General features: G+C 49.1%; 1 protein-coding gene and 1 non-coding gene across 3 annotated transcripts in view; both read right to left on the reverse strand.

Moving 5' to 3' along the window:
- Window positions 1-1,379: 1,379 nt before the first annotated feature.
- Ube4B (Ubiquitination factor E4B) overlaps window positions 1,380-27,424 on the reverse strand; it is a 453,934-nt gene continuing 427,889 nt past the window's right edge. For both annotated transcript variants that reach the window (XM_065440684.2, XM_065440682.2), the window contains 2 exons: window positions 18,408-18,918; window positions 1,380-1,724 (listed from right to left, as the gene is read on the reverse strand). In XM_065440684.2, the coding sequence (XP_065296756.1) occupies window positions 1,669-1,724; window positions 18,408-18,918 (567 nt within the window). In that variant the 3' untranslated portion in view covers window positions 1,380-1,668. The remainder of the gene's footprint in view (window positions 1,725-18,407; window positions 18,919-27,424) is intronic.
- TRNAS-GGA (transfer RNA serine (anticodon GGA)) lies at window positions 6,115-6,189 on the reverse strand. The gene has a single exon. It is a non-coding gene; the product is annotated as a tRNA-Ser (tRNA).

Raw genomic sequence — 27,424 nt, forward strand, 5'->3', positions numbered from 1 at the left:
ACAGTCCTGACGTGACGTGAAATGTTGCCTTGCCTGATCCGCTTGCGTTTGTTTTTTTGCTCCGTTTGATGCCTTATGGAAGCCTTTGTGTCCTCAGCACTAAGTGCATGCTTCGGCGCCATTCTGGTTTTTGCATTAGGGCTCACAAAACTGCCTCCTCTCTTTTTATTCCCTAGCTAACATTCTTCTCACCTCCTCCCTCTACTGTCATTGGTGTTGCGGGTGATCATGGAGACAAGTGTGACAGCTCCTGCACTGCATTTGTGGGGGGTCACGCCTGGTTATGGCATCCAGAGAGCATTGTGCACATGCGATGCGGCATTTGTTGACACAAGCTTTGCGGGTCGTATTTCCTTTGTGCCACACTCCTGTCATGTGCTAACGCGATACCGTTAAGGGCCCCACGTGGTAGAAAATCCGGTGTCGACGCTGCGGGCGTCACTTTGCGAACAATTATTCTGAATCACAACCTCCATGTGGTGCATACCATGTCTTACATTCTTTACAAAGTTATTCCTCGGAATTTTTAGAATGACAGCTCATAAACAAATGTCATGAAATGAACCACTCACAGCGCATGCCTTTTATGTTTTTGTGGCGTGGCCACGTCTCAACCACGTCCTGCGCGTGACCGGCGTTAGTGGCGTACCTCTGAACTACGTCCCGAAGTGGCCAGCGTTAGCAGCGTGCAGGACCGCAGCAGCAGCAGCAATGGAGTTGAATAAAGAGGGAAAGAAACCTTTGCTTTAAAGGAAACATCACTATTTATAGGCAACATGACAACATGCGCCACTCTATATAAGGGGGTGCGCAGTGACGCAATCTATGCAAAATAGTTAAAGTGTGGGCTGAGAGCCAACAGCAATGTTTTCGTGGATAGCTCATACAACTGATAAAGTGGTGGGCTGATGGGCAAAATGGTTAACTTTTGTGGCGATTTTGCACGAGGGGACCTGGACACGAGGATACCTGGGCAGGAAAGATGCTCACTTGCAACTAAGCCTACTATTCCAATTTTGGGGCTTTCACTCCAACAATTTTTCAATAATACGTAACGAACACTTTGGCACGGCACCCTGAAGTCTGTTATATTGAGATTTTACTGTAAATTCCATCTACCACCCAGCAAAGTGTCTGTTCTTTCTAGTGCCGTTTGCACGCTGCAATGCAATGGGAAATTTTAAAGTCGAAATGCCAGCACTGTATTCAAAGTGTCACTGCAAAGGCTGACATGTGCACAAGAATGTACGTCTGCAATGGGATCCCTCATAGTTATAGCTAAGTGAGAGAGATAAAAAAGAAGGCTCTTTCACTTAGGCAAAATTATGCAATAAGTGTGGCCCAAGACAAAGCAACTTGGTGTAATGAAAGGCAAGAGACACAGAGCAACAGATTTATTATCCACCAGAAGGTGCATTCTGGAAAATATACAAAATGACATGCTGCTGGCTGCCTCAACATGGAGGCTCCACTAAAAAAGAGCATTTCATTCTTAGTGCATTGCTGCTGGCACAAGGACTTTTTCTGGCTCAGGTACGTTTGTCTCTGCTCGTACAAGCCAAAATTATCTAGTCCGGAGCAGTACCCACCCTTTTACATGTGCAATAAATATTATTTATCCGACATGTTTGGCAGAGCTGCAATGGCAGTCAATGCCCAGGCACTGGTTCACTGGCCTGACCGGGACTGCTTCCACTCAGTGATACGCTGCCGGAGTTCCTCATCTGTAAAGAGATAAAAACAGCTTTAAGGTGGTGCAGAAAGCTAGCATTGTTTTTTGCAGTCTTCAAAATCCACATATTTCAGTACCTTGTATTCTTAACTGCTACGTTAGTACTTATAACAGCAAGGTTACAGAGTGGGACCATTCATTACATCCCAAGGAGACGGGCATTTGTAATTATTTCGCTTTCTTTGGATCCTTCGAGAGAAAAACTCTTACGACATGACTTTGCTTCATTAGTGCGTAAGAATAGAGTTTCAACTGGCGGCAAAGCACTGAAAGCGAGGGCATCTCTGACATCGGAACAACGGTGTGATTAAGCAAGTGGTGTTGCTCCTCCATTGTGTGCAAGATGAGACCGAAGACCAGTGTATGTACCTAAGTGGCCGTGGTACACCATTCATGCTAGTAACAATCCATCACACCATGGTGTTGAAACAACCGTAGTGCCAGAAGTTGCCCATTGTAAGTAAGGCAACCATACTTGCCAAGTTTGGGGCAACACAGGCTGAACTGCCACTGCTCGCCGTCAGGTCATGCACCCTGCTCGGAAAAAAACTGGGCAAGAGCTTTTGGTATACTGCTGGATAGCATCTTGAATGGGCATCGCATCTGCGGAGCTACAGATTGGGCAAGCAAGTTTCCCAAATTGTTTTTGGGCAGACTGGGTACACTGCACCAGTGCAGTGGTGGCGTAGAGGTAGAGCATCCGCCTCGCGTGCAAGAGGACCGTGGTTCGAATCCCGGTGCCGCGTAATTTTCCACCGGAAAAAAAAAAGAAAATCTGTGTGTTGATAAAAATTGCATAAGCAGGCCTGGAGTGCGGCCTGATCCCGGTGACCAGAGACAGTAATGCACTCCCTCACCAGAGCAGGATGGGCCACCCTGGTGCAGTATTGGACACAACCTCCTATATGAATACAACAATCAAACCCCGGCCCTCAGTCCCCCAGCAGCTGCGAAGCAACTGAGCGCGGTGGCGGTCAGACCTGTGACGCAGCAGAGGGTGCTAAGAATCCCTGGATCCGGACAGGCCGCCATTGGAATCTGAACCTGGCAACGTTTAACGCTAGAACGTTATCTAGTGAGGCAAGTCTAGCAGTGCTATTGGAGGAATTAGGGGGCACTAAATAGGATATAATGGGGCTCAGTGAAGTTAGGAGGCCAAAAGAAGCATATACAGTGCTAAAAAGCGGGCACGTCCTTTGCTACCGGGGCTTAGCAGAGAAACGAGAACTAGAAGTGGGATTCCTGATTAATAAGGATATAGCTGGTAACATACAGGAATTGGGATGACAATTGCTTCTTTCCAAGAGGATGGAATATGCCCACATACCTACATGGTCTTGTAAAGAGACAAAAGTGTGTTCAGTGTTTCTGGGTGCATATTCTTGATAATTGCATACACTATGCGGTCACCACCTGATGCTGAGCTGCTGCAGGAACTGAGAGAAGCCTTGAGTTCAGCGAGACTAAACGGACGGTTGTAAGGTTCATTATCTGTGCACTTTCGTTCAAGGTGCTCTCGCTCTATGCGTTCCTTGAACTTTAGGAAAGTTGCCGCATAGTGTGATGCACTAGAAATATTTTGAAAATGCTTACCTAGGAAGTCTGCCTGATCTTTCATGGTGTCACCTTGAGCGTTTTAATTATTAAAGGAAGCGGTTGTGTTTCCCTGACCTTTAGTTTGTTCACCTGGTTCCGCACCTTACCCTTATCCTTGTTTGAATTGATACTACATATGTACCTTTCTCGCTTAGCACGTCGACGTGTTGTCCTGCCCTGTGACTTTGCCTTCTTAAAATTAATGAGGTTCTCAGCAGTTGGAGAGTCACGAAGCAGGCCCCAAGCTTTATTTTGTTTTTTCCGTGCTTCTTTGCATTTGTCGTTCCACCAAGGCAAACAACGCTTATTAAGAAGTCCGTTAGTTTGCTTTATGCATTTTTCAGCAGCATCAATAATAAAATGTGTCAAATATGCCACAGCATCATCTATGTTTAAAGAGATCAAATCATCGTACTTTAAATACGTAATCTCATGAAACAGTTCCCAATTCGATGAGTCAATTTTCCATCGGGGAATCTGTGGAGGGCAATCAGCTCGTTTTGTTAAATTTAAGAGAATAGGAAAGTGGTCACTTTCGTAAGGGTTTTTCGACCTTCCAATCCAGGTACGACACTAGAGATGGAGAGGCTATGGTTTAGTCTATTTAAAAATATGATTCATGTGTAGTGCTATAAAAGGTGGGTTCTTTTTTACTCAGGAGAACCGCACCGGTACATAAAAGAAAGTCTTCTGCAGTACGCCCTGTTGCATCGCAGCGCAAGTTGCCCCATAGCGTATTATGGGCATTCACATCACCGGTTAAAATGAATGGCTTCGGAAGCTGATTTGACTTGCGTTTCAAGAGAGAGAGATAAAACTTTATTGTGTCCTGGATGGGGTTAAGGGGTGGCGGGGGTCGGGAGACTAACCCCCAATCCCCCCCTTCCTCAGACGGCGGCCAGTTCTTGCTTTCTGGCGGCGTCTTCGGCCATCCGGACGGCCCAGAGCTGCTCCTCTGGGTCCAAGCTGAGCAGCAACGTCTCCCACTGCTCGGCCGTACTAATGATGCGTGTGTTAGTGCGGGAGGTGTTGGTGGGTGAGGCTTTGGGGCATTGCCAAATAATATGATTGAGGTCGGCGCGGGCTTTGCACGCTTCGCAGAGTGGTGAGTATGCATCGGGGTACATGCGGTTGTAAAGCACGGGGTTCGGAAAAGTTCGTGTCTGAAGGAGTCGCCAAGTGGTGGATTGAGACTCAGTCAGTGTTTTGTGTGCTGGGGGGTAGCGTAACCGCTCTCTGCGGTAGTGCAGTAGAATTTCTCCGAACGTGACCATTCGGTCCCGCGCGTGACCGCGATGCAGAACAGAGGGCTGGTCGGGATCGGAAGACGCAGGAGAAAGATGATGCGCCCGGTGTGCGAGAGCTCGGGCGGCATCGTGTGCGGCTTCGTTTCCAGCCAGACCCGAGTGACCAGGGGCCCAGATGATCTGCACGCGGCGTTGCCTTAAGGGAGGAGTGCCAGAGAGAATCTGCGCTTCGGGTGCTATTAGTCCTCTTGCGTAGTTACGAATGGCCGTTTTTGAGTCGCTGATGATGCAGTGTGCATTGGTAACCGTGTAGGCCAAAGCGATGGCCGTTTCTTCTTCTACTTCGGGTTGCGTGGTGAATATTGATGCGGCCGCAGAGAGGTGGTACTGAGAACTCGCGCCTGCGACGACCGCCATGGCATTTTGGTTGGGGTAGTCTGCTGCGTCCACGTAGGTTACGTCAGCGGCTTGGTCGTAGCGCTTTTGTAGTTGTTTAGCTCTTTCTGCACGTCGCTCCGGATTGTGTTCAGGGTGCATATTGCGAGGTATGGGCGGGATAACTAGCTGATCACGAATGTTTGGAGGGATGGGTACTTTTGGTTCCAATTGGGTGGTGTAGGTTATGCCTAGGGTGCCTAGAATGTGCCTGCCCGTCAGAATGTTTCAAGTTCCCTTAGTTGCAAGCGATGTTCGGGTGGTATGTAGAAGGAACAGACCGTAACGAACCTGTCGAATAGAATCGCCCTAACCGCTACTGCCTCAAACTTAGTTTCAAGGTGGAGGTGTTGGCAAGGAACTGACCTCTGAGCTATAATAGCCCCGCCACTCGACGCGGCATGGCCATCATCACGATCTTTGCGGAATAATGTGTATTGTGTTAGGAAACTTGCATTTGATGTTTTCAAGTGTGTTTCCTTAACGCAGAACAGCTTAGGGTTAAACTTTAGTATTATTTCTTTGATGTCATCTAAGTTGTCTAGAATGCTACGGGCATTCCAATCAATAATTTGTACAGCCATTTTATTAGAATGAGAAATGTCCTGTGTTCAGGTGTGTAGTGGTGTACCTTAAGTAACAGGACCGTAGTGCGGCCCCATTATACGTTTTTTGTTTGTTTTTGCAAGCTCGGGAAAGCCATGCTGGTTTTCAGCACCAAACGTGCCGGAGTTGTGTCCATTGCCTCCTGGGAAGCACTGGATGCCCGCGCATGCGGGCTGCTACTTTGCTTGTTAGACCTCGCCTGGTGAGGCGTGGTCTTGAGGCCTGACATACCTAGGGTAGCTGGCCTCTGTGTCTTGGTGGGTGGAGCAGATTTGACTGCTGCCACCTCGGGAGCGGGAAGTGCCACAGCCAACGACTTGCTGTGCGCGGGCCGGGCCGGGCAGGTGGCGCAGGCCGGTGCAACGCTGCCCCCTGACACGTCGCATCAGCATACATTGAATAAAGGGAAAATGAGACATCCACCCGTCCGTAGCTATTGCTACAAAGGAAACCCATACGGGTTCCTCGAAAGAAAAGCCTCGAAGTTAAAGAAAAATTCGTCCTGGTCCGGGACTCGAACCCGGGACCACCGCCTTTCCGGGGCAGCCGCTCTACCATCTGAGCTAACCAGGCGGCTAGCAGATGGCAGGGCGAAGTCGAATTTGTCGACAACACGAAGCAAAGGCAAGAGTTTGACGTAGTAGTTCTGCGGAAACGGGTGGTTGGTTGAAGAAAGGCGGTGGTCCCGGGTTCGAGTCCCGGACCAGGATGAATTTTTCTTCAACTTTGATGCTTTTCTTTCAAGGAACCCGTATAGGTTTCCTTTGTAGCAATAGCTACGGACGGGTGGATGTCTCATTTTCCCTTTATTCATTACTTCTCTCCACCTTGTGGGTTTCCGCAGAACTACTACGTCAAACTCTTGCCTTTGCTTCGTGTTGTCGACAAATTCGACTTCGCCTTGCCATCTGCTAGCCGCCTGGTTAGCTCAGATGGTAGAGCGGCTGCCCCGGAAAGGCGGTGGTCCCGGGTTCGAGTTCCGGACCAGGACGAATTTTTCTTCAACTTTGAGGCTTTTCTTTCGAGGAACCCGTATGGGTTTCCTTTGTAGCAATAGCTACGGACGGGTGGATGTCTCATTTTCCCTTTATTCATTACTTCTCTCCACCTTGCGGGTTTCCGCAGAACTACTACGTCAAATCAGCATACATTGTGGTGTGAAACGGTGAGCACCTTTTACGTGCTTTCTTGAAAGAGATATTCGAGTGTACTTTTAGGGTGATAATTTCCTTTTCCTTTTTCCAGTTGGGACAAGATCGGGCGTATGCCATCACCGGACAAGATCGGGCGTATACCATCACAGTTTACACAGTGAGGTGTCGCTTCACACTTGTCTGAGGCGTGGCACTGGACTCCACATTTAGCACATGTGAGTCTCCCATGGCAGCTCTGCGATCCGTGGCCAAATCTTTGACATTGGTAGCATCTTCTTGGATTAGGGATGTAAAGTCTGACAGCTATCTTTGAGTATACAGTTTCTATGGTTTGTGGCAGATCAAAAGTGGCAAAGGTGAGGATCAGGTGCTTTGTAGGAATTTATTTTCTCTTCTGATAATGATGCGCTGCATGTTGGTTACATTTTGCTCTTTCCAACTCTCTAATAGTTCTCTTTCGGACAAGTCGATGAGATCTGCATCAGATACTACTCCGCGTGCTGTGTTCATAGACCGACAAGGGGAAACGGTAACAGGAATATCTCCAAATTCCCCAAGTTTGTTTGGTATGTTGTGCTCTTCTTTATCAAGGATCTCAAGCAGGGGGTCCCCGCTCACCATTTTGGTGACCTTATAACTGGGCCAAGTGCATCAGTCAAGCCTTTTGCAACGAGAAATGGAGATATCGTTCTAGCTGGTTTTTCAGTTTTTTCGCTGTGTACAACTTGAAAGCGGGGGAAAATTTCTTTCGGTTTGAAGAGGCTTAGAATTTCATCGGTGCGTCCCCACTTTTGAAGGAGACGATCAAGTACACGTGGAAAAGCAGCTATTCCCATAATATTTCGGTCATTTTCGGCGGCCATGGCAGCCACCTACCCCGAAGCCCAACAAGGGGACGCTGTAGCACTTAACGTGTAAGGCTGCAGACGCCAGCCATGCATTGCTGCTATAACCTAATATAACATACCCAAGAGAGGGCGTATACACAAGGTTAACCCAAGCCGCCTACGAAAATGTAGAAGTAACAGAAGATAAGAGAAGACAGGACAGCTGAGAAAGTATACGGGAAAGAAAAAGTTCGGAGAGAGGGACAGGAAAAGACAACCAGCCAATTTACCCTGGGTGGGTCAGCACAGGCGTACCGTCTACGTGAAGCGGAGGCCAAAGAGCTGTATTGCCTCCGCCGAGGGGCCTTAAAGGTCCGAACACTCGGCATCAGCTCAACCCCCAGGATCCCCCTTTCCCCGGACACGGCTAAGCCACACACAGCTACACGTGAGAGGGTCCAAACCTGGGTCCAACACACCAAATGCATGCTGACGCAGATGCCCCTGCGGGGGCGGCCTTAACGGGCAGTGTCGAATTTTTGCCATGGCCACACTGCTTAGGACATTAGGCCTAAGGAAGCACTGCTGATTGTTGGGCGTCAGTGACTCAAGTTACGGTTTGGTACCAAATTGCCGCATACTTATTCGCAGCAACCATGCGACACTTGGAAAGCTGACTCTCGAATGAAAGCGGGTGCACAGCAGGGAACAAATTTGTTCACAGCTGCCATCTTTGGAAAACACCGCACGGCAGCCTCTCGTTGGTGTCTTTTTGTAGCTCCAGGAACCCTTCATAAGATGAGGTTTGGATTTACATGGTGGGCGCGAAAGTGTCCTGACCCGGTTGCATATATTTGCACGGACAGTGGATAAACGAAGGGGATAGACATCATGCAAACTTGCCATAATGCTCCAGATTTCAGAATCTTTGACTGGTGGCAAACCACGACGAAATGAAAAAGCTTAGATGGTGTCTGCTCTTTACTGTCGATGCTGGTTATGCACAGAGTGGTGATCGAGTCGCATAATGCGTGGTCCTTTCATTTGTTGCACAGATTGGCCTTCAGATAACCCAACTGCCATAAATAATGCGTGGTCCTTTCATTTGTTGCACAGATTGGCCTTCAGATAACCCAACTGCCATAAATCTGAGGCAGCTCTTTTGCATTTCGAAGAAAAACTGAAAAGCAAGGCTTTATATGCAATAAATACAAGAGTGCCGCTACACGCAGATCCACTACTAAACTGATAAGTTTGTTGGCATTCAATAGCCCCCAAAAAAACTACCCAATTCATTAGTTTCAGAGAGAAAAGATCATTTGATTTTAATCAACAGAAATCCTATCGATAAAAAGAATATTTTTCAGACCTTCATATACTAGAATCGAACTGTAATCCGTCCTGGCATACTAATTCGGTGTTCCCTTTATCAAGAGCTGACCATCCTGATCATCTTGATTCCTAGGTAACTAAGTTGCTGATAGCTTGCTACATTCTTGTTATGCAATGCTAGAAGACTTTCGAGCATGTGCTGCACTGTATCTTCTTGTGCAAAATTTGTAGGCAGTAAATTTAGTGAAACGGTTTTCTAATATTCAATACTCATCTTTTTTTCTTGATTTCATATTTGAAATCTATTATTCAGAATTCGCACACCTCTAATTAAAAGTACTGTATAATGAATGCCCTCACATACAATTGCACCCTGTGGGGATGTGTGACTCTCACGCGTCCCCTGATATCTTGTTTTCCCGCATAGCTCCTGCAGTGCGGCTTCGCCGCGTGGCCTGGCGCCCGTGGCAGTCGGAATTGTTGAAGCGTAGTGCGAGAGATGGCGCGAGTGTTGCGCAGCTAACGCCGCCTCACGGCGGGGTTCCTTGGGGGCGCAGGGGAGAACACGCTCTCTCTTGGGTTCGAGATCGTCAAGTGGCACAAATGTCCCGCGTGGGCGCCGATCCATGCTTCTGCGAGACCGTCTCGCGTGGCCGCCTTCGAACGCGCCACCGTTCGCGTGACCGTACGCGCAAACGACCAAGCGTTGGGATCCAGCATGGGGCGAACATATTCGCTCGTTATCCGGCCGCGGTGGGTCGGACTTCTAGATTTCTCGCGCGCCCATCGGCATGTTTTGTGAATAGCAACTCAGCTAGCAGGTATTGATCTATGAAAGGTGCAATCAATGCCCTTGTGATTGTTTGCACTACTGTGCTGTCGTTCCTTTGTCCCAAAAACAGGGAGGAGGACCCCACATCTGGCTGCCCAACGTGGGGCCTCTTGGGCCATCGGACGATAGATTTAACAGTTTTGCTTCGTTTGAGACATTTGTTTGAACCGAAGCGTAGGGCTAGCGTGGATTTTGATCGCTAGCGTTGGCAGCGTGCTTTCTTGAGCGAGGCGACGGTGGCTGAACTGTGTTTGAACATGTCAACATGCTAAGCCTTTTCGCAAGTGTTTTTTTTTTTTAATGGCATTCGTCGGTACGAGAGCCACGTGGTCTGCATCCTGGGAGAGCGAGGCTTAGCGCCCGCGGAGCGTTCGCAAGCCTGAAGCGAGTGAGTACGGAAGCCTCGTGGGTGGTCTGAATTTCTTATGTAAGCAGCTTCTTCTAGCTCTTTGACTCTGATGAAGTCGCGGCTCTGGGAGCCTCCTGGCCGCGGGCCACTGGTGCCACTACGGGCTGACTGGTATTGCGGCCTGGCACTGGGCGCTCCGACATCGTCTGCGGTGGGCGCCGTCAACTCGGATGCTGTGTGCACCGAGCGGAGTAGGACCACCTCACAGAGCTGACGTCTCCTCGCGGCTGCCTGTTTTGCGCTCATTTTGGGTGTTGTTTTTGGATGCCGGTTGTTGTCAGGGTAGCGACGCTTTAGGCCTCAGGCTTTACGAAGCTGCCTGTCGCACGTGGAGGGACACAACCTGGTGGACCGTGGCGTTGAGGTGTTGCAAGTTGCTTCACTCATTCTATATAGCCTCGCACGAATTGAAATTACTCGTTCGACTCAAGGAAGTGAGCTTCGTTCACGTGAACTTAGCATCTGAGTAGCTACCCGATCTTTTGCTAGCCGAGTTGAACATCGTAGCACGTGGGCGATGCGCATGCAGACTTCGTCTCCCTTGCACTATGTTAGTGTTTGCTAAGTGTGTTGAGTGTACGCAGCGTGAGTGGAGTCACGCCTGGTTTGCTGTCACCTGCACATCGCCTGCGCTGCTGCCTCGGCCTACGATCGAGCCACCGGGCAATGGTGATGCTGTGGCGAGTTCGGCATAGCGACTTCGATGGCCGCCTGTATCCAGCTCGCAACTCTCGGCGGCGGAGAAAAGAGCCGGCGGTCATTGCCAGCGGGGCGTGTCGGCGCGAGCGACGCTTGCTCGTTCCGACTACTGCGTCGATGTTTCCGGAGTCCTGGCCTGGAATCGTGCCGTCCAGTCTGCAGAGCTGCTGCTCCGACCAGCGGACGCCACCGGTGTACCCAAGGACAAAGTCGGCTCGCATGCATGCAATGGACAGTAAGCTGACATTTCCTTGGCGCCGCCACTGTTGCATGTGCTATCTTGTTTGCGAAGCACGCGTTGATGTTAGACCGTGTGACATGTTTTGCCAAAATATGTAGTGATTTAAGGTTGGGGGGGATGTGGGGATGTGTGACTCACACGCGTCACCTGATAGCTTGTTTTCCCGCATAGCTCCTGCAATGTGGCTTCGCTGCGTGGCATGGCACCCGCGGCGGTCGGAGTGGTTGAAGCACAGTGCGAGAGATGGCGTGAGTGTTGCGCAGCTAACGCCGCCTCACGGCGGGGTTACTTGGGGGCGCAGGGGAGAACACGCTCTCTCTTGGGTTCGAGATCATCAAGCGGCGCGGACGTCCCGCGCGGGCACCGATCCATGCTTCTGTGAGACCGTCTCGCGTGGCTGCCTTCGAACGCGCCACCGTTCACGTGACCGTACGCGTGAATGACCAAGCGTTGGGATCCAGCATAGGGCGAACATATTCGCTCGTTATCCGGTCGCGGTGAGTCAGACTTCTAGATTTGTCGCGCGCCCATCAGCATGTTTTGTGAATAGCAACTCGGCTAGCAGGTATTGATCTATGAAAGGTGCAATAAATGCCCTTGTGATTGTTTGCACTACTGTGTTGTCGTACCTTTGTCCCAAAAGCAGGGAGGAGGACCCCACAACCCACAACTTTCCTCATGTGCAGTCCCATGAATGAAACACCGTGCTGTGGTTTTTCGGAGAGACCAAAATATTTTACGCTCACACGTGTTTAAAGTAAGGGCACTTAATGCTTAATGCACGCTTGTCACCAGTGCCGGCACAAAGGCACCTCGCAGACTCAAGATAGAAAAGACACAACTGGCTCTGCAACAGCAATTTTATGCAGCTTATGTACGTGGGACAGTAAAAGATTCTGGTCTTTCCGAAAAACCACAGCACGGCAGTTCGGTCATGTGACTGTGCCTGAGCAAAGTTGGGGGTGCAACCAAGTGCCGGTCACCCCAAATGGCACTTGGGTCGGCATAGTGGTCATAGCCAGGCGTAATGTAGAATGCACGTGTCCCTTGTTCACTTTTCTGCCTGTCTTTGGTTTCATTGTGTGCGATCGGCTGAAAGTCGAATCACACAGCTGCTGCAGTTCATCTGCTTGCAAAATGGAAATGCTGATCAGACATCAATAAAGTTTGACATGCCAATGAGCGGGCAGTCGAGAAAAGAGACGCACACAATGTGCGTGACAAAACAGGTGCCGAAAGGCGGCGCTTCCACGTGATGCTTGCAATAACGGCAGACAGACGGAAGCAGCTGTTAGGACGAGCTGTTGTAGAACCACGACATGGATGAAGGGGCCAGAGACCAGGGACGACTGGTCTGGTGGTTCCGATGTGTAGTGAAGCGCAATAAAAATGCTGTTATGGTTTGCAACTAGTATGCATGCAATTTTACCGCAATGATAAGTTTTCTAATGCGTTTTCAAATCATTTCCATATTACTTTTCAATTTTCGTTGCTTCGAAAAACTTTCAATAAAATTTACCCCACATAATAAAACCATCCTCAACCTTGCTTCAGTTTGTTGGGAAAGGAAATTAGTCCATTATGCTAGTATGTACGATAAATTCTGGTGTTTTATGTGTCAATAGATAATTTAACCAAATCTTGCAGTGCTCCAAGTATTCCATTAATGAGAGCTGACTGGATTATTAACAGTTTGCCTGTCCTGCCTTTGAGACTAAACATTGCGTGCCGAAGTGCAGACAGTGCTGTGCTGCTTCAGTTGTTTTTGGCTAGCTGATGTAGCGCTTAAACAAATTGAGTATTGACTATAATTTGAAGCAGCGTGAAGAATACGAGGACAGGAATCGAAAACAAACACAACAGGACGAGCACTGTATTGACATTTTGTAAATGCAATTGATGCCCAAGTTTCTGATGAAATCTTATTTAAATATGTTCAAGCACAAGATCATAGCCGATATGAGTGTTGCTGGAGCATTTAGAATAATCTACATTGTTAAAAAATGGATGTCTCAATATGACAAAATGCAGCTGAGGTTTTCAGCTGGAAGTTCTAGCTGATTTCAATATATCTCTTTGAAGGCAACTTGAGAGCAGCTATCATTGAAATTGAAACATGGGTTGTTTGCCACTTTAAATGATTAAATAATATGTTCATTGTTGTTTTTGCTTGTGTGTCCATATAAACTATCATGTATTTAGTTGATACTATCGCATTTATTTTTCTGAAGAACTAGGTCAAGAGCTGCAGGTGCATTAGAATTGAGTACGACCATAAAACCACGCTACCATATCACCATTAGAATTTTAATGTAGCCACTCCAGGCAAGCCACAAGCCTAGACAGCGTCTGCTGAATTAGCATGGAAGGCACACCAAGTTCACCGCGATGCCGGATTTAAAAGAAAAGTGGTCTTGTGTGCAGACACAAAGAAACTGGGGCTGCATCAGTAATGCTTGAAGCTGCTGAAACTTGCGTGCGAGATTCCCCCCGACCTTACATGGTTCAGTCAGGGCCGGGCACCCTTCCCAGGACATTCGTTCAGACTGGGTGCAGCCCGGCATGTCGACCTACCGAGCCACATCCCAGGGCCGGGCTGCTAGCCAGAGCTATACGTCCTGTACCCATTTACGTTGGGTCATTGTCGGACCGAAGTCCTACCATCGAGCGTGATGGCCCACCCTATTGCTGTCACCTCATTGGTTGCGTTGTGGGCAATCCACATACTCGAGTTGGCGGGGGCCTGAATGGCCCCCGTGAAAGGCACCTCTGCCGGGTGCCACAGCATCCTCAAGTTTCGTGATTCCCTTGTAACACAGACCTCTGGCTGGGAAGCTATCTCTTCCCACATTTATTTAGTTGATGGGTTGACCACCGGCCCTTTCCCAAAAGGACCTCGCGTATCAGTTACAGAAAGCCAGAGTCCTGACAACAGGATACTCCCGATTGTCACCTTACCGTACTACTCCACTACTCCCAAACCCGAAGGCTTAGTTTTGCTTCCTCGCCCTCTTAGCCACTTTACAGTGTTGCCCAAGGTGCCCATGTGGAGGGAGGGCAAGCTTCGACACAGGCAGCGCTTCCTTGATCTTGATCACCGGCTTGGATTACACGAGAGCGCCACCTGCCGCAGCAAAGTCACCTGTGACTTGTGTGGATCTGCTGCACCTCAGTGAGGCACACACATGCAACCTAGCTTGATTTCACTCATGCAGCCTCCAATGAGCTGGATTACAGGGGCTTGCAAAGTCCCCCAGCTTTAGATAGTGAGGTTGTCCTGACATCTGGGATCTAGACGTACCTCACCTCTCATCCCTAACTTAACTACCTTTTGGATGGTTGTGTCGGCCTCTATGCTTGGATTACAAGGAGGCCCAACCCTCCCCGACCTTAGGCACCACCTCTAGCATTGTCCTACTGTCTGCCATTGACCGACGTGCACGACCTCCAAGAAGCTGGATTACAGAGGGTCGCCACACCCTCCAGCATCAGCTGCCAAGGCGCATGTATTCCTCCAGACTAGGCCACATGGTTTATGCAGACACCGTGGTGCCGCATACAATTGGACAGGTGGAGATCCACCTGTGACTGGACCAACGACTCCACAACTCCAAGAATCCAAGCTCTGCTTGGATTACAGGATGACGCTGGAGGTCCCGCTCGTAGCATGCAAGTACGAGCGGTATGTCCCGTCCTGTTTGCATTTGTGGACCAAAGATGGGCTGGTTCCCCAAAGTAGAAGGGCTGCTTACAGAATACAGTCGACTCCCGATAATTCGAAGCCGCTTAATTGGAATTTTCGGTTAATTAGAAGTGAAGTGCTGGTCCCATCAGTTTTGCATGTTTTGCATGTAGAAGAAATCGCTCGATAGTTCGAAGTCCTCATCCAGTAATATTGTTTAATTGGAAGTTAATTTTCAGCCGAGATCCTCGAGGTGACCGTCATTCTTTGGTAGAATGTGCAATTTTTCAAGTGTTGCAACAGTTCCGTGCTCCGCGTTCGTGTCATTGCCACCGCAGCTGCCCGCAACGCCATCCTTCTTGGAGCGGCGCGATTATTCATTGCTACGGCTGCCGTGGCCTCCGCGATCAACTCCGGCGGGAAGCGAAGCGGCTCCCGTCGAAGCCCACGCGCGGCTGCCGCGCGTGGCTGGAGCTGATCGCGGAGGCCACGCGGGGGCCATAGGTGTATGCAGCGCTGCATACTGGCAGTGGTGAGATTGTGCGAGATCAGTCTTGCAGCGTGCGCAGCGTATGTCGAGGCATGTGTTGGTTGAGCGCCTTTGTGCGGGTAGCTCGTAGGCTAGGTTGTTTCACAAGTGATTTGGAATTGACTGTACCTAGATGCGCAGTTTATAGCCATGGCAAACCGTGGCTCTTATCGCACGCTCGACCTGGCAACGAAAGTCGAGGTTTTGAAGGAAGTTGCGAAGGGAGGTGCCACCAAACAAGACATAGCGCGGAAGTACGGGATCAAGCCGAACACGCTCTCAAACTACATCAAGAACAAGCGCACAATAATGGATGCAATTGAGATCGACAAGTTCAAGACTTCTCAGAAGCGAATGCGCACCGGCGCTTACCCAGAATTGGAGAAGGCTCTGCTGGTTTGGATTAGGGAGGCCAGGAGCAACAAACTTCCTCTCAGCGGAGACATCGTTGCGATGAAAGCCCGAACGCTTGCAGCAATGTTGGGGATCGATGACTTCGTTTCGTCAGATGGATGGCTGACGCGCTTTAAAGATCGCCATGACCTGGTTTTCAAGAGCGTGTGTCGTGAAAAGGCGTCCGTTAACCAGGAAACATGCGCCACGTGGAAGGACGGAAAGCTGCGTGAATATCTCGCCGAATACAGACCGGAAGACATCTTCAATGCAGATGAGACTGCGCTCTTCTATCGGCTTCTACCAGAGAAGACCCTGACATTCAAGGACGACGACTGTGCTGGGGGCAAACGCAGCAAGGAGAGAGTGTCGGTGCTGATCGCGGCAAACATGACTGGCACGGAACGATGTCGGTTACTTGTGATCGGGAAAGCTGCGAAGCCGAGATGTTTTAAAGGCGTGAAGACACTGCCTGTGGACTATGAGGCGAACAAAAAAGTGTGGATGACGGCCGAAATCTTCAAGAGCTGGATAAGCAAACTGGACCACAAGTTTGCTGCTTCGAACTGCAAGGTGTTGTTCCTTGTCGATCACTGCCGTGCTCACATGAATGTGCCAGCCTTGAGTGCAATACGCCTCGCATTTTTTGCCTGCAAACACAACGGCTGTTTTGCAGCCAATGGACCAAGGCATCGTCAAGAATGTTAAAGTCCTGTACAGGCGGCACCTCCTCGAGCGCATGATTTTGTGTATGGATAGCTCCACAAAGTACGAGGTGAGCCTGCTTAGTGCCATCCACTTGTTGGCGCGAGCGTGGGTTCGTGTGAAGCAAGAAACAATCGCAAACTGCTTCGGGGCTTGCGGTTTTGTGGCAGCTTCTTCGGAGGATGCCTCTGAAATTTCAGCGGAGGAAGCGTCAACAAGCTAGCTTGACGGCACTGATTTTGGTGATGCTCTCGGGGACGTCAATTTTGAAGATTACATCGCCGTAGACAAGGCGGTTGAAACGTGCGGTGCGCTGACGGATAGCGAAATTGTAGAGATTATTCGGCCCCAGGAAGTGACCCAGGAAAGCGACGATGACGTTGAAGGCGAGCCGCAACCGAAGGCTGCCGATGTAGCTGCGGGCCTTGCTCTCGCGGAGCGCTTCTTTGCCGCTGAAGGTAACGCGGAAGAAGCGTTCCGCCACATCTACAGCCTGCAGAACTTGCTTTCAGCAGCGCGATTCGGCAAGAAGAAGCAAAGCAAGATGACCGACTATTTTTCTTAGAGAAAATACTCGATTTCGCCACAAATAAATTGCTGTTTTTTGTGTTTTGTGCTTAATTGGAAGTTCGTTTAATTTGAAGTTTTCTGCGGTCCCCGTGAACTTCGTATTAACGGGAGTCGACTGTACATGCAAGAGCAAGAGGGGCAACTGCTCCAAATTCAGGCGGTGCAATTCGCGATACAAAGAGGCGTCATGTGAAGACTTCAAATGCGGCAGGTGATAAATAACAAACTTAAAAACAAAAACAAAAGATATTTCACTTTAAGGGGAGATACGAGTCGAAAAACGCGGCGTTTTTAAAAAATCATCGATTTTTTTGTTTACATTTGTATTCTCAAGTTTAAAGGCGCACAGGCATGTGCCAGAAATTGCCTAAGAGTATGTGGAAAAGCTGGACACTTTCCATCAGTACAATTTTCGTCATTTTTCTAGTTTTGCACCGTGTGAACCAGCTCAAGCGAATCGGAAATGCCAACCAGACGCCACGGTTCCTAGAATGCCAGCCACCACAACTGTGGAAACAAAGGCTAAAGCAAGTGTGCGGGTTATGGCCCGCAAGTGTGCGGGCCATAAAAGAACAAGTCACCACAATGCTTTGCTGCGCTGTTAATGCACTGTTAAAGACACAAAGTGCTATTGTATCTTAATTTTAAGTGCAAAGTGCTCTGAAAAGAAATCCTATTCCTGAGGAGTGTGACTATGCACGACAATGAGAAGGGACTTGATTGCAGACTGGACAGACTACCTGTCGCGAAATGGGCAGCTTTGGCCAGCATGCAATGCTTGACATGTGTCAATCCCCATCAAGGACAAGCTTGCTGCATGCAACATTGACCTTGTCGTGATACCTGCTGGAATCGCAGTCCCTAGATATGTCTGCACAAGCCAGTGAAAGAGTGGATTCGAGCACTCAACACCGAGTGGCTTGTAAATGGCTGCCATGAAATCATGCCTAGCAATAGAATAAAGCTTGCTTCACTGCAAGACTTTGCTTGGTGGCTGAACAATGCATGCATCACCATGGTCAGCAAGGCCTTCACAAAGTGTGGAACTTCTGATATCATGGACCGCTGAAAGTGATAAGAAGTAATCCGACTGCAATGACTTCGATGACTACGATGACCGCTCCACAAGTCCCGAACTTATGTTGTGATGACAATCTTGTCGGCAAGACACTGGGCAATTCATCGCAACAGTAGCACATTGGGAATAAATTTTGGCTGTTTCAAGTAAGAAAAGGTTGTATTTGAGCATCAAAGCGTGCATTAAAATAGAGGACAGTGAACTTTCTTCCTGACCCTGAAAAACAAGCGGGCGTTATAAACGAGGGCGGGTTAGAATTGAGTAAATATGGTACAGCCAGTTGATTAGTTTATTGCGCCATTCACTGAGAAGCTATGCCCGAGGCCGAGTAAGTTCTCACCTGGTCGCAGCATGTCCTCTGTGAGGGGCTGCCGGTTGAACGGGTCTGTGCTGGAGTTGAGCAGATGGCGCACGATGGTGGCCTTGTCCACAACATGGCCACTGGGCAGCACCACAGGCTCCTCCATGAGCGTGTCCATGAGCGGGTCACGGAACTCGTCTGGGGCGTCGGCATAGTCGGCCTGGCGCCGTGCCTGCTCAGCGGCAGCTGCAATGCGTGCTACCAGCTGCTCAAACTGCTCGAGACGCGGCTGTGGCTTGACACAGGCTCGCCGCATCCGTGCTGCCGCGTCTGCAAACAGCTGCGGCCGATATGAGCGCTCATCACGCGCTACAGCTGCCAGGAAGGGAGGGAAGTCCAAGTGCAGGTAAACGTCGGTCAACTGATCCAGCAGCCGCCTAGGTTCCCAGCCGTATTTCTCAGGCTGTGCCACCTTGAGGTCCTTGCAGCGTGGCCCACACAGTTGGCCAAGGTTTGAGTTAAGCATGGCTGCCAGCCGGTCCACCAGCTCCTGCAACGGATCAGATCTGTTACGCATCTGGGTGCTTGGAGATGCAGCAGATAGCTTGAAGCCATTAATGGCCAAGTTTTCCATGTGAGCCTGAGCTGGCGACAGAACTTGCACACAGAGGTAAAAAACTGGGTGCATATACATCAATGGTGCAAATGTTTGTTCAAGCTGACACGAAATACAAACTTTATACAGATCTAATGCTAATGATGCAAATGCAATGCAAGATTTGTGCAAATGTAATGTGCATTCCAATGCAACACCACTTGCTGGATGCCGCTTTGAAGGCAGCGCTGGCAATGGAAGCTGCCACCAAGGACGCCAGCGAGAGGTCGGGAAGCTCCAGGAGTCGTGTCTGCATGGACTCGCGTCTGTGAGCTCCTGCTGGGTCGGATCGTCAAGACACCCTTGGACGTGGTGCATCCAGACTTTCGATCCACAGCGCTCCTGGAGCAGCTGAAGCAGAAGCTGGCTGCTGACCGAGGGTGCCGTCCCGGGCCTTTGCTGGAGTCAAGAACTCCAGTTTTCGCCAGGAACTTCCGTACTGGCCCACTCTGGTCTGATGGACAGGTGGTGGCTCCTGCCAGCGCCCCTTCACTGCATGTCCACGTGCCAGACAGGGCCACGTGGCACAGACATGCCGACCATGTTAGGCCTCGCCTCGGGACCTGGCCAGCACCCTCGACTGCCACTTCAGAGTTCCAGCACGCAGGAGGACTAGTGGCAACACCAGTCGCTTCCAGCAGAGCACCGCCCACCTCGTAGGCGGCAAGCATTGTCAGTGGCGCGGCGCCCGTTGGGCTGGTGTCGAGCCCAGCACCACCAACTAGGCCGACCACTGCGGACCCTCCGGACGGAGCGAGGCTGGCTCAGGCAGCACCCGGCATTGACATACTTGGCCCGTCAACACCGGTGCCCAGGCAGAGTAGTCGACGGCGGAGGCCACCGGACCTTTACTCGCCTGGGTAGTAGGCACTGTTGACTCGGCGAGGATGGAAGCAGAGCCTTATGCTCTGAACATGGACGTTTGTTTCTTTTATTTAACAAACAAACTAGGTGTAAGGGGGTGTAACAAGCATGTGATGCCCCCTTGGGCATAATCTTCGTTGGCCCACCAGGCTCAGTAGGCAACATTGGTCACCGCACCAATAAACACCGACGAGCACAGCTGCTCGGTGGTCAGTCATCATTCAGCATCACCACGCTGCGGAGTGTCTGTCTAACGCAGGGTGCCTCAAGCCCTCCCTCGCTGATGAACCTGGGCGGATCATGACAGGATCTCAAGAAGATAGTCTCCACTAGCCATTTTCATCCCTTTATAACCTGACCCTAAGGCTTCGGTCAAAGATTTTGCAACTATGAATGGGGAAAGGAATCTACCTTGTTTTTCAGAGTTCTCACTGTGTACAACATGAAATTTCAGATAGGTCTCTTTTGGTCGCTTGAAACATGTGTTTAGTTCATCGGTGCACCCCTTCTTTTGAGGGTGATGATCAAGTATGTGGGGAAATGCTGGTGTTCCCATAGTAGTTTTGATTCTTTTCGGCAGCAATGGCGGCCACCCACCTCTGTACGGAGCCCAACTAGGGGATGCTGCAGCGCTTAATGCGTAATGCTGCAAGTGTGAACCGTACATTGCCACTATAACCTATTACAGTCGACTCCCGATGATTCGAAGCCTCTTAATTGGAATTTTTGGTTAATTAGAAGTGAAGTGCTGGTCCCGTCAGTGTTGCATGCAAACCTATGGAAGAAATCGCTCGATAATTCGAAGTCCTCATCCAGTAATATTGTTTGATTGGAAGTTAATTTTCAGTCGGGATCCTCGAGGTGACTGTCATTCTTTGATAGAATGTGCAATTTTTCATGTGCTGCAACAGCTCCGTGCTCCGTATTGGTGTCCTCGCCACCGCAGCCATCCGTAACGCCGCCCTTCTTGGAGCGGTGCGATTATTCATTGCTATGGCTGCCGTAGCCTCTGCGATCAGCTACGGCGGGAGGCGAAGCGGCTGCTGCGCGTGGCCGGAGCTGATCACCGAGGCCATGCAGGTGCCATAGGTACACGCAGCGCTGCATACTGGCAGTGGCGAGATTGTGCGAGATTAGGCTTGCAGCATGCGCAGCGGGAGGCCTGGAGCAACAAACTTTCTCTCAGCGGAGACATCGTTGTGATGAAAGCCGGAACGCTTGCAGCAATGTTGGGGATCGATGACTTCGTTTCGTCAGATGGATGGCTGACGCACCTTAAAGAATGCCATGACCTGGTTTTTAAGATCGTGTGTGGTGAAAAAGCGTTTGTTAACCAGGAAATATGCGCCACGTGGAAAGACGGAAAGCTGCATGAATATCTCGGCGAGTACAGACCGGAAGACATCTTCAATGCAGGCGAGACTGCGCTCTTCTATCGGCTTCTACCAGAGAAGACCCTGACATTCAAGGACGACAACTGTGCTGGAGGCAAATGCAGCAAGGAGAGGTTGTCGGTGCTGATTGCGGCAAACATGACTGGCACAGAATGATGTCACTTACTTGTGACCGGGAAAGGCGCCAAGCAGAGATGTTTTAAAGGCGTAAAGATGCTGCCTGTGGACCATGAGTCGAACAAGAAAGCTTGGATGACCGCCGAAATCTTCAAGAGCTGGATAATGAAATTAGACCGCAAGTTTGCATCTTCGAACCGCAAGGTGTTGTTCCTTGTGGATCACTGCCGTGCTTACGTGAATGTGCCAGCCTTGAGTGCAATACGCCTCGCATTTTTGCCTGCAAACACAACAGCTGTTTTGCAGCCAATGGACCAAGGCATCATCAAGAATGTTAAGGTCCTGCACAGGCGGCACCTCCTCGAGCGCATGATTTTGTGTATGGATAACTCCGCAAAATACGAGGTGAGCCAGCTCAGTGCCATTCACATGTTAGCGCGAGCATGGGATCGTGTGAAGCAAGAAACAATCGCAAACTGCTTCAGGGCGTGCAGTTTTGTGGCAGCTTCTTCGGAGGATGCCTCTGCAATTTTATGGGAGAAAGCGTCAACAAGCGAGCTTGGCGGCACTGATTTTGGTGATGCTCTGGGAGACGTCAATTTTGAAGATTACAGCGCCGCAGACAAGGTGGTCGAAACGTTCGGTGCCCTAATGGATAACGAGATTGCGGAGATTATTTGGCCCCAGGAAGCGACCCAAGAAAGCGAAGATGAGGTTGAAGATGAGCCGTAACCTAAGGCTGCAGATGCTGCTGCGGGCCTTGCTCTCGTGCAGCGCTTCTGTGTGGCTGAAGGTAACGCAGAAACAGCGTTCCGCCACATCTACAGCCTGCAGAACTTGCTTTCAGCAGCGTGATTTGGCAAGAAGAAGCAGAGCAAGATAACCGACTATTTTTCTTAGAGAAAATACTCGATTTCGCTACCAATAAAGTGTTGTTTTACTGTTTTGTGCTTAATTAGAAGTTCGTTTAATTGGAAGTTTTTTGCGGTCCCCGTGAACTTCGTATTAACAGGACTAGACTGTATACCCAAGGGAGGGCATATACACAAGGTTAACCCAAGCTGCCCAGGAAAAATAGGAAGTGACGGAAGAGAAGAGACAATAGGAGAGTAAAAGAAAGAAGATAGGAAAGAAAACGACTGAAGATGGGGACAGGAAAAGGCAACTGCCAATTTCCTCCAGGTAAGTTAGTCTGGAGGTGCCGTCTACGAAAAGCTGAAGCCAAAGGGGTGTGTTGCCGCCACCGAGGGGCCGTAAAGGTACAAACCAACACCCAGCAAACCAACACCCAGCATTGGCTCAACCACCAGGATCCTCCTTTCCTCAGACATGGCTAAGCCATGCATGGTTAAACGCGGGAGGGTCCAACCCTCATATGCTCGGGTAAGTGGTAACGCCACACACCAAACGCCTGCTGCTGTGGATGCCACTGCAGGCGGCAAGTGGAGAGAGTCTCTCTCTTGGCAGTGGCGCTCACCTCCTGAAATCATGGGTTCACAGCACTGAAATATTTCTGTCTCGGCTATTGATGACCCAATTTGAAAATTTCTTGCTGCAGAACGCTCCCTAGAGGGCACGTAACAGCTTCCAGTGTGTAACCAAAATTTGCTATGTGACCTGGTGAGGGGGCCCTTTAAGCACGAAGGCATGGATAACAATTTGGTGGAGCTGCTGAAGGAGATACATAGAGACGAACAAATACAAACAAACCTTTACCACTAAGAATGGTACTGAAAGGTATCTCAGCTTTATGCGTTTTTGCACTAAAACACTTGCAGGGTCTTACCACTGCAGATGCCACTGTGAGGCGCAATTTCATCTTGGTACTAGACAAGAAGCATGTGCCCAAAATATTTCACACACAATCTTCATTAAAAAAAAAAAAAAGAGGTAGCACCTGTGACACATCTATATCACTGTTGAGTGTATGATGTCTTTTTTGATTCACCACATGCATTAGAAAGTTCTGTTGGCATGTGGAGAAGGATATCTTTCTTTCGATTTGAATGAGCCTGTGTGCTTACGCTGTCTTGTAATGTTATATGTTGTAATGCCCAAGGTTGCAACAAACCACTCTCTATCTTTCTGTGTGTATCTTCTTGCGTGATGTCCCGTTTCCCGATTTGGTCCTTTTAGCAATCAGTCCTTCTAAAGGGCACCCTTTTCGCTGGTATCCAAATTCTCCCCCCAAAAAAGAAAGGCTGGATGCTGGCGGAGCTGATATCCGACTAATTCAAGACATCGGGGGCTCTGTTTCCTCCGTTGCTGCTTGTTGTGTACAGTTTTCGTGGCCATCCTGAGGAGGGGGCTCCCATCCCCAAATGAAGGAGGTGCGTGCGGCCCTCACTATGACAATGGGACACTAGTACTGCAGCCTCTCAATTAACAGAGAGCATGCGGTGGCTCCAGACAGAGTGGACAGCTGAGGGGAACCTGGCACGCAAGAGGCCAAAGCCAATGGATTCTAGAGGCAGGGAGCACGATTCCATGCAACATGGAAGACAAGCATCTCAAACTGCCTGAATGGCACAGAAGATGATGCACTGTAGGCCGACAACGACCTAGCAACAACATGGATAGTTCGATTCGGTTAGTGAGGCCAACAAGTAAATGACCACCGGCATATATTGAATAAAAATGCATTCTGATGTCACATTGCATATGTCTTCTTACTATAAAGGAAAGGTAAGGTTGTGACTGTAATTTTTAATCTGCATAGTGATATGAAATTTTGACCCTTACAAAAATATCTGTGAACTTTCTTTTCCTGTAATGAATCCTCTCCCTATTTTGATGTAAACATTTCTGGCATAAAAAAACTCCTCATTGCGAGAGTAAATACGGTATCATAACTTTGTTTTTTTGCATCAGGACGGGCAAACGCAAAATGCGCACGTGGTCTTGACCATCGCAAAATTTCAAGGAAATGGAAGCGCAACACTGAGCAAAATGCTTGTAAACCAATTCAGTGCCACAGGCATAGAATTTGTTTACAAGCATTCTGGCATGACAATATTGCAATAACAGTACCTTGAAACTAAACCGATTCCCTGGATAAACAGTTTAATTCTTTGCAAGCAAGGAATCATATTTCTAAATAATTTGCAAATCTGGCACTTATAGGAACATGCTACTTAAAAAAAAATTTTTTTATTATTTGTACCAGAGATTTGAAAATACGGCCATTCATAGTTTTTTTATGTTGATTTCAAATATGTCACTAGTTTATGTGTAGCTGCTGTATTTTTGTAGTCATCTCCTACACAAATGCAAAATATAGTGAATTTTGGAGACACTTCCATGTGTATTAAATTTTCAAGAAAAGTATCATACTGTAGCTTATTTAGCTCGTTGTAGACCGCAATGTGTCAACATCTATCCAAACTGCCTGTATAATTAGCAGAACTATGCAAAAAAACATTAGTATACTTTAACTCATTTCTTTCACTATCCCATGAGAATAACCTCGTGCGCTTATAACTGTCCTATACTAACAATACTTGGTAATCATACTCTTGAAGATATGTAGACTGGTGATGTTTACCGTAAAAACCCGCATTTAATACGAACTTGCATATAGTATGAGGTGAAATTTTGGGTCGCTAAATTGACAAAAGAAAGTTTTATACACGTATAATACGAGTTAGGCAAACTCTAGGAGAGAGAGAACTGAACTTTTATCTTCTGAAACGGTAATCCGAGTCAGAAACCAGTTCACTCTAGGTGGGAGGATTCCTTATTCCAAGAACCCTCTGGCTTGGGCTGCCTCCTTGGCCCGGGTGACGAGACTGCGTTGGTCGTCCAGGTCATCAGAGGAAAGCTTGGCCTCCCACGTTTCAGTTGTCGCATGAATCTGCTGTGAGTAGGGGTGCTCTTCTTGTGCTTCTATGGGGCGGCCTTCTTTGGAGTCGTCTTGTGCAGCTAGAGAGGTAGGGTCTGTGGATGTGTCAGGCAGTAGGCAATCTTGGACTATGTGTTGCAGGGTGTCTGGGACATTGCAATGGGGGCATGTGTACGAGTACTGCATAGGATATAGTCTGTGCATGATTATTCCGTGTACGTAGGTGTTTGTCTGTAGGCGGCGCAGGATGACTTCTTCCTCTTTGCTCAGATTCTTGTGTGCTAAGTGTATGTTCTTCTGCTGAGTCGGTGGGTGGTGTTGCAGAAGCTCCGAGTACATTTAGGGTGATGTCATCAACGTTGGTGGCCGCCCTAGTGTGGTATGGCAAGAAAGGCCCGGCTGGTATGCTTGCGGGCAGCGGCGTGTGCCGCCTCATATCCTGTCATGCCCTGATGGCCCGGAAACCAGTTGATGTGGGTGTCGGGGAGCGGGGCGCGTGCGATGTGATTTCTACCGTAAAAACCGGAATATAGGTCGAACTTTTTTTCGAAGAACCATTGCGAAAAGTCGACCCTTGTCTCATATACCGGACATAGGCAGAAAAAACTACGGAAGTCTTGCAACAATGGGTGGATGAAGTGAAGAAGCGCCATCAGCAGCAGCGCGTCGTGGCGACATTGTGGCACCGCCGATTTGCGTTTACATTGTCACAAAGTTATATTGGTCAAAGGCTGCTTTTTCACATTTTGTTTCAAAATGAGCGGAAGCCGACGACAAGACACCGTTGCCTTCAAGAAAAAGGCGATTGAGTGGGTGGAAGCCCATGGCAACCTCGCGGCACAGCGCGAATTTGGAGTATCTGAAAATAGCATTCGGTACTGGCGGAGGCAGAAGCAGCAAACCAACAGAAAACGTCATTCTGTGGGCAGACCACAGAACTGGAAGACAAGTTTGTGGAGTTGGTCCGAGAGCTGCATGTAAGATCGCTGGCTGTGACAGCCGAATGCATCTATGTGAAAGCAGTAGAGATAGCGCGTGCTTCTGGACTGGGCAGCGAGAAGCACTCGTCATCCGACTCTAGTTCGGACCACTCTGATCAAAGGCGTTGCTCTGATTCGGAGTAGCGCTTGTGTACTTCGTGCCCTTCTGCATACTGTACACCCAGCCAATTTTTAACAGTATCGCGCGACCATCGACCCGTGTGTTTGTCTGCACCTTTTCATCACGGCAAGAAGCGGCGAAATAGCGAAATTAAGCGTACGTGTACACATGCGCGTATCTCGTTTGTTTCGCCGTTCAGCGCCGTGATGATAAGCTGCTGACAAACACGCGGGTCGATGGTCGCGCTGCTATATGTTAAAAATTGGCCGGGTGCACATGCAAGCAGCATTTATATAAATACTGTCGCTATTGTGCATGAGTCGCATTTGTTTTAAGGCAAGGGTGTCTTTCGGTACTTTTGCCATTGAAAAATAATTTTTTCATTTTTAGAATTCGTTAGTTGGGGGATCAACCTATATTCCGGTTCGACCTATAGTCCGCGTTTTTACAGTAAGTATTTTGAATGCGGTTTCTGATATGCGTCCTTTTTGATAGTTGCGAGCTGCTGCTTGGGAGTCTGTTAGGATTACTGCTACTTCAGGGCAAGTTATTGCCAGAGTGATTGCTGTTTCCTCTGCAGTCTCGGGGGCTCTTGCTCGGATGGTGACAGCTGCAAGCTCTTTGCCTTGGTGATCCGTGACACTTACAGCAAAGGCGTTTCGTTTATTATACCGGGCAGCATCGGTGTACCTCGTATCAGGGTCTCTCCCGTATTTCTTGCTGAGTGTGCGGATTCTGCTTTGCCGACGCTCCTTGTGGTAAGTTAGATGTATATTGCGTGGTATACTTGCAACACTGATACAGTCCCAGACTGCAGGTGGAATTCTTGCTCTCTGGTCTGTGTCTGCAATGTAGCTTTCGCTGTAGTTGAGGTAGCGCAAAACTGCACATCCAGTGGGTGTGCGCTTGAGCTGCTCTAGTTGGCTGATTTTATGAGCCTCGACAAGCTCTTTCCACATATTGTGGACGCCGAGCTTGAGGAGTTTCTCCGTTGATGCCATGGGTGGGAGGAGCAAGGCTACTTTGATTGCTTTTCGAGTGACAACATTGAGTTTCTTGATTTCTGTCGGCTTGAGCGTCAAGT

The sequence above is a fragment of the Dermacentor albipictus genome, chromosome 2 (genome assembly GCF_038994185.2).
Source record: "Dermacentor albipictus isolate Rhodes 1998 colony chromosome 2, USDA_Dalb.pri_finalv2, whole genome shotgun sequence".
NCBI classification, from domain to species: domain Eukaryota; kingdom Metazoa; phylum Arthropoda; class Arachnida; order Ixodida; family Ixodidae; genus Dermacentor; species Dermacentor albipictus.